Here is a 7402-nt window from a genome sequence, read left to right as displayed (position 1 = left end):
CATTATTATTTATTTACTTATTGGCGTCCTCCAGTTACAGCATCAAGACAGACACTAGCCAGCAGCAGTGCAAACATAGTGCGAACCATACCCTGTCAAATCACACATATGTGATATATCTATGCAAAGAAAAAGTAGCTATTCTCTTATAATAAGTCAATCGCCTATCAGACCATACGTACTTTTAGAACAGTTTTGTATTTTTGGAAAAACGCCTTTAAACTCAATAGCTTGACTTTTGCCTTGTGCATGCGTCACTGTACGTTTACGTGCTTGTATTTTGGTCTACGTGGTACGCCGTAGTTGGAAAGATGGCGACCGTAGCGCTGGTTAGCCGTCCTGCGAGTGTCCTTCCTAAGATTTCAAGTGAGTAACGTCAAAACTGGTGCCAGCATGCATGCATATGTGTGTGTTAGAGTATAATATAGCAGATTTATATACTTATGCCGTCCCAGCACAGGTTATCGTTTAGATTACACACATGGGTTGAGTGACCTTGCTAACTGGCTCAGCTAATCACCTGCTAGCAAAGGCTCCTGTTAGCTCGCAGCTCACATTTGAACCTTTTAAAAATATTTTTTTTATATAATTAATTACCGTGCTATCTAAATGCCCGCTTTCTGTGTGGAATAAATGAATGGTAAAGTTTTACGTTTGGCTGAAATTATCCTCTCCAGTGGGTGATTGTGACGTGACGTCTGTTACAGACATTCAAAACACCTTATGTAAGAAATGTGAATTAACGTCGCGATACGTTGTTACTATTGAAATATTACATCAGTTTTAGATGTATGCCTGACTGTTGTGTGACGGCGACGAGCGTTGTAAACAACAGTGATGCTGACAATAATAGGTCTTAGACTTTATTGATCCCTTTGGGATGACTCCCTCAGGGAAATTAAGTTAAGTGTGTCACCGTGGCACTGAGTTAGCGGTTGTTAATTCACATTAGCAGATGAGCTTTCATACACTCGTATAGTTTATGGTTCCTGTTAAACCCTGTATTATTTGTAAGGAGGCATCCAGCCTTTTGAAATGCATTCTTACTTTTGTTTTACTGATACTCACCTGGTCAGTGCATACATACACTCACTTAGCACTTTGTTAGGAACGCCATTATAATACTGGATAGGGCCTTCCTCTGCTCTCAGACTAGCCTCAGCCTCCTCTTGGCATATAATCCACATCCCAATTGTGCTCTGTTGAATTCAGATCTGGTGAGTGGCTAGGCCACTGAAGTACACTGAAGTCATTGTCATGTTCATGAAACCAGCTTGAGATGACTTTTGCATCGTGACGTGCTGCATTATCATGCTGGAAGTAGCCATTAGAAGATGGTAAACTTGTGGCTATAAAGGGATGCACATGGTCTGCCAACAATGCCCATATAGGCTGTGGCATTTAACGATGATTGATTGATACTGACATTAGAGCCAAAGTGTGCACAGTCGTAAGTGTGGTTATCTTAGTTACTGTATCCTTTTTGTCAGCTTCAGCCAGTCTGGACCTTCTCCTCTGACCTCTTTCATCAAGACGTTTCTGTCTGCAGAACTGCAGCTGGATGCTTTTTGTTTTTCACACCTTCAACAATAAACTGTTGTGTGTGAAAATGTCAGGAGATCAGCAGAAATACTCAAACCAGCCTGTCCGGTACCAGGAGTCATGCCTGTTTAAATTTTTTCCCCAGTCAGATAACTGCCTGAATAAGCAGGTGCACAGGTGCTCTAATAAAGTAGAATAACACAGCAGCACAATGCTCAGTATCACGTTGTCAGCATTGTGTCCATGAATCACTGTCAGGTGATTCATGGACACAATGTAAGGGCTGTAGTTTTAGGGCTGTGCTGATGTTGAGTTGTATTATATCAAAATGAGACGTGTCTGAACTGAAACACTGAAAGACCACCACAAACACTTTAATCAGAAATGTAAAATTATAACCTGTAACAAAGTAGGATTTATTAGACTGCATTCATTTTAGTCAGGTGTATCTAAATATTTGACAGCTGAATGTTTGTCCTACCTTTTGATGCTGACCAAACACTGCCTGTGTTCCTCTTCTTTCAATAGGCAGCTGCTCCCCTGCTGTATTGTCAGCTGCCTCCGTCTCCATAGTCCAACAGAGGAAGCTGCACAATGGCCTCATCCCCAAAGGGAAAGGAGGGCGCTCCTCCTCCAGTGGGATAGCGGCCACGGTGTTCGGCGCCACGGGTTTCCTGGGTCGATATGTTGTCAATAGGCTGGGTGAGTTTAAAAATATAAAGCATGAATATGGATGTTAAGCTATAACTAAGACTAATAATTATCACAATACAATATTATAATACTGCCTGTGTTCCTTTCCTTTCAGCAGGCAGCTGCTCTCCTGCTGTATTTATTGTGATAATTACTGATATCAGCTGATATGAATTTTTGTGTGTGTGTGTGTGTGTGTGTGTGTGTGTTAGAGCGCTTCATATGTATAGAACAAGTGCTCTATTGATTATTATTTAAATAGAGGTCATAGATCTGGTTGGGATAATGTATGACTTAGTTTCTGTTCTGTTAACTTGTCCAGAGATATCTTTAGTAAAACTTTAGTAAAACTATTGCTCTGAATTGCTAAGTAAGCTGTTTAAATTGGTAATGCACAGATGTGATTGTATGTGTTTATTTACCAATGTTTTGCAGGTCGGATAGGCTCTCAGGTTGTAATCCCTCACCGCTGTGATCAGTATGACATCATGTACCTCAGGCCCATGGGTGATCTCGGACAAATCATTTTCATGGTGAGATGCGCGCTGCACAGAAACGCAGGCATCTTACAGAAATATCACAACACTCTGGATGGTGGCATCTTCCATCTGCAACTACTTAAGAGCCTTACATGAAATGCAGATGTATTGCCTCTGTGTTGTTGCAGGAGTGGGATGCCAGGGACAAAGACTCCATCAAACGGGCTTTGGAGCACTCTAATGTGGTCATCAATCTGGTGGGGAGAGAGTGGGAGACAAGGTACACAGGAAAAAAGCATCTGATTTGTTTTTCACAAGACATAGAATTTGGAAGATGGTGTCTCACATGTGATCGCTGGAACTTTAAATATTTATTATTACATTTCTTAAATACAGATTTTATTTTTACATAAAGTGACATGTTACCTGCAGTAGTGATATGATGCATGACCACTCGTTAAGGCAGCCAGTCCCATAGGCTGAGATGTAGGTATGAGGTGAATGTTGGAAGACTTTGCTGAAGTGGCCTGTAAATTGTATGTAAGCATTCACACACACACATTTTACCCTCTTTTTGTGTAAAGGAACTATCACTTCGAGGATGTCTTCGTTACCATCCCCCAGCAGATTGCCAAGGCAGCCAGAGAGGCCGGCATCACAAAGTTCGTCCACATGTCTCACCTCAACGCTGACATTCGCAGCCCATCCAAGTACCTGAGGAACAAGGTAGCGGGTTGTTTCTCTACATATAGCACATCTCGCCCACTCAGTCAAACTAGTCTATCTATTTAGTGTATTTACATGTCAAAGCCAGTGCTGGCTACATTCACGTGTAAAGAATGGTTAATATGCTTAAATGTAATGTTTAACTGTGTAATGTTTCTTTACTGTAGGCTGTAGGGGAGACCGCGGTCAGAGACGAGTTTCCTGACGCCATCATCATGAAGCCCTCTGAGATCTATGGGAGGGAGGACAGATTCTTCAACTATTACGCAAGTAAGAAGTGTGTGTGTGTGTGAGAGTGAGTGAATGAATGAGACTGTAGTGTTTTTACACAGAAGTCACACTATATTGCTGTCAAGGAGACCTTTGATTACACTGCTTTCTTTGTTTGGTTAGACTGAGTCAAACAAATCCGGTATAATTCCACCCCAGTGTATAATATTAGATGATGCAGCATCATTAGCATTGGACCATATCTGTGCTGCTGTGTCTCTCACCCACACAGATGTCTGTTCAGGTCTGTGACTACCTCCGCTGCGGGCTTAAAGGTGTACCTTTTATACAGAATGAGGAGGCGAATAAAGACGTAGCATTCCCCAGACTGTATAAAATAGGGTCATGAGAATCTATGAGAGCAATTACAGACTGTGATCAACTACTATGCTGACATGTCAGCCTCTGCATGAACATTGTATGAATATCATCAGTAAAAACACCCAAAACACTGTAGAAGATGAATGTAAAAGTATATTTGACAGCATTCACTCACACAAGCAGAATGTCAGTGGATATTCTCCTTTACAACAGTGTAACTCCCTTTTTTTTACCATTCAAGAGAACAAATGTTTAATTTGTTCTGTCCTATTGGTTTAACTGATAGTAACCCATGACAGATTTATAGCCAACATCTGGAAGCACTCAGCCTCATGTATATGGAACACTCCTATGCTGGAAAGAACACCTTAACTCATACCACAGAATACTTGAATATACAGGAATGTAATAACTAGTAATAATATGAAAATAAATCAAAAACCAGAGGTTATGAGCTCATAATAGAAAAAAAATCACATATTATATATTCTATTGCATGGATAAAAAAAGATAACTCATAATCACATAATATTATATATAACACACATAGCACACCTGTATCATACTGCTATCTCATGTGAATGAGACTGAGAGAGCAGTCACAAACTATGATCGACTAGTATGCCTAAATATCAGTCTCTCTGCGATGGCAGTGGGGCACATAAGGAACCATTGCTGAATTTCTTTTGACCACTACAGTGTGTTTTCCCTCACTGAACTAACTGCTCGAACAGTTAGCCAGCTAACCAAATAGCCATTACAAATTTCATGTGTGGCTTTGATCCTCTTTCAGACATGCGCTGGTTTGGCAACGCCGTTCCACTCATTGCCATGGGGAAGAAGACAGTGAAGCAGCCTGTTCATGTAAGTTTTGAAGACGCTATTCTGATATATTCTATTATACAACAAGTAGTTTCGACCGAGCAATCTGATTGGTCCACAAGACATTTAGAATGTGCTCAAATCAGCATGACAGCACGCCTTACTCATCACTAAAAATATTACTCTGCCATATACATTTTACGTTGTTGGTCATAGTTGTATAATCGCAAGATTCCACTCGAGGGTGTTCTTTAACGTCATTTGAGCAAAGCGCCTCGGCTTTCTCCATCAGCTGTGTCTGTGACACGGCACTATAACTTAAAATTCATGTAAAAGTTTGCGGTTGCAGAAGCTACATCTGTGTGAGTAAATAAATGCAGCGTCTTTGTTATAACGTGGTTGATAAGTAAGCATTTATTTGTGCAGTAGGCTGTTGATTTAGTTCGGTCAATTCCCAGACCTCGATAAAGACTTAACGTCAGCTCAGAGTTCACTCATCTGGGACTAGAAAATCATTTCTGTTGCTAGGTCATTACTAAGGGTCTTATTATTTGCCGTAGTGGTAAACTTGGATCCATTACACATAGGAGTCCACTGACGTGACTGATTGTGTTCCAGTTATTAGCCAGACCCCATGTATTTCCATGGAAACGGGGAAAAACACTCACAAATTGCTCCTCAACATGAACAGATTTTGATTATACATTTTGCTTTGTTGGTAATAGTTGTGTAATCGCAATATTAAACTCAAGGGTGTGCTTGAACATCATTTAAGCACGACAGTAATGCGGTCAAGCGTCACTGAAGTGCTCAAATGACGTTAAAGCACACCCTCTCGGTTAATATTGCTCAATTGTGACACATCTCACAAAGTCATTCACACAGCTGCACCCACGGGAATGTTATGATGCCAGCTTAACAGTCTCTTTCTTCCCACAGGTGGTGGATGTGGCCAAGGCCATCATCAATGCCATCAGAGATCCTGATGCTAATGGAAAGACCTTTGCACTAGTTGGGTAGGTGGCCAGTTCTCATCTTACATTGTTTTAAACTTGTGTCCTTAGGTCCAGCTAATAGTGTTGTTTGGGCATGAATTTATATGAATTTCTAGATTTCGATTTATAGCACAAATCGTGACAAATGACCATAATCTTAAAAGGCTTCAAATGGTGCAGTAAATAGGTAGTAAACACAGATAGAGCAGGTCACTGAAAGCAGGTCTAACTTGTTTGCAAAGACTCTGGGGTGTGGTGACTCTAGAATTGTTCATCTGTCAAATTGGAATTGATTGAATAAGGTCTTTTGTTTCTTCCTAGTCCCAACCGTTACCTCCTTCATGATCTGGTGGAGTACATCTATGCTGTAACACACAGACCTTTTATGCCCTATCCCCTGCCCCGCCCGCTCTATCAGTAAGTTCCTCATGCAGGTTCATGCAAAGTATGCATTTGTGCTAGAGTTCACATGCAGTTGTTCGTGGCAGATCCCTGTTTCACATAATGCAGAAATATTTAATATGTGGCTCTGTGTTTGTGGTGTGCGTGTGTCAGCTGACCAAGCTTTACAAATGTTACAGCAGCCCAACAGTAGCTACAACTGTTGCTGTGCCCTCATGTGAAAAGCTCCTGTTTTTTCTTTTCAGCCTGGTTGCTAAGTTTTTTGCAATGAACCCATTTGACCCCTGGACAACCCCAGACAAAGTCGACAGGGTAAGAAACCAAAATTTTGAGATTGTGCCGCCAGTTGTGGAAGCCTCTACTGTCAGCTCTGTTTGTGCTATTTACAGTCAATGAACGTACAGCCCATAATTCTGTGCTGCACTTTTATGCTCCAGTTTCACATAACAGACATGAAGTACCCAGAACTTCCTGGTCTGGAGGATCTCGGCATCACTCCTTCCACTGTAGAACAAAAGGCAATTGAGATTCTGCGTCGCCACCGCCGATTCCGTTACCTGGAAGCTGACCTGGATGAGACAAAGCCAGCCAAGACAGTCAACTATTAAACTGCCTGATGAGAAATTTCACCATCCCTTAGGGCATTTCAGGGGATGTGAGTATCTCTGCTTTGTCCTTTTGTCTGTAACTGTATTCTGTACATAAATAAATAAAAAAAATTATCCTTGAAGGGTTTCCTTGTTCTAAGTGTTTTTTGTGTTGCATATTGTTGTCATTATATATGAGGTTACAATTACAGTGTCTCTAAAGAGTTCACCTGTTTTTCGTATTCATGCCACTGGACTTGTATGAAGCTTTATCAGTGCTTTATCAAGCTGGAGGTGTTACAGCAACCAAGTCATAGAAAACACAAAAATATGTGCAACAATAAATTTAAGATGCTAGAATATATACATGACTGAATGGAAAAAAATATATACACACTGCACAGTGATCTATTTAAGTAGTATAAGTAGAATGATCCGCACAGAATTGAGGCTGTCATTAATGCCAGGCATACTCTTGAATTTGGACCTTAATTACAGCCACTGATTGAATGTTGTAAAAGCATAAATCATGTCAGTTCAAAGGAAGGGAGGTGAGCTTGCTTCA

General features: G+C 40.9%; 1 protein-coding gene across 1 annotated transcript; it reads left to right on the top strand.

The window, feature by feature from the left end:
• Window positions 1–259: 259 nt before the first annotated feature.
• On the top strand, window positions 260–6980 carry ndufa9a (NADH:ubiquinone oxidoreductase subunit A9a). The gene is made up of 11 exons (XM_018703489.1): window positions 260–366; window positions 2071–2244; window positions 2671–2768; window positions 2903–2994; window positions 3299–3440; window positions 3608–3710; window positions 4825–4895; window positions 5793–5869; window positions 6170–6265; window positions 6496–6562; window positions 6688–6980. Exons 1-11 carry the CDS (start codon window positions 312–314, stop codon window positions 6856–6858), a joined length of 1146 nt encoding a protein of 381 aa, XP_018559005.1. The 5' UTR covers window positions 260–311; the 3' UTR covers window positions 6859–6980.
• Window positions 6981–7402: the final 422 nt, after the last annotated feature.

This window comes from Lates calcarifer, linkage group LG10 (assembly GCF_001640805.2).
Source record: "Lates calcarifer isolate ASB-BC8 linkage group LG10, TLL_Latcal_v3, whole genome shotgun sequence".
Lineage (NCBI taxonomy): Eukaryota > Metazoa > Chordata > Actinopteri > Centropomidae > Lates > Lates calcarifer.
This window is presented reverse-complemented; position numbering and strand designations above follow the sequence as displayed.

What these genes read in the sequence shown, in the direction of transcription:
- ndufa9a (XM_018703489.1), top strand. Translation starts at nt 312, where the DNA reads ATGGCGACCGTAGCGCTGGTTAGCCGTCCTGCGAGTGTCCTTCCTAAG. An exon ending in TGTCCTTCCTAAGATTTCAA is followed by an intron (nt 367 to 2,070) that starts GTGAGTAACGTC and finishes TTCTTTCAATAG; the next exon opens with GCAGCTGCTCCCCTGCTGTA. An exon ending in AAGACCTTTGCACTAGTTGG is followed by an intron (nt 5,870 to 6,169) that starts GTAGGTGGCCAG and finishes GTTTCTTCCTAG; the next exon opens with TCCCAACCGTTACCTCCTTC.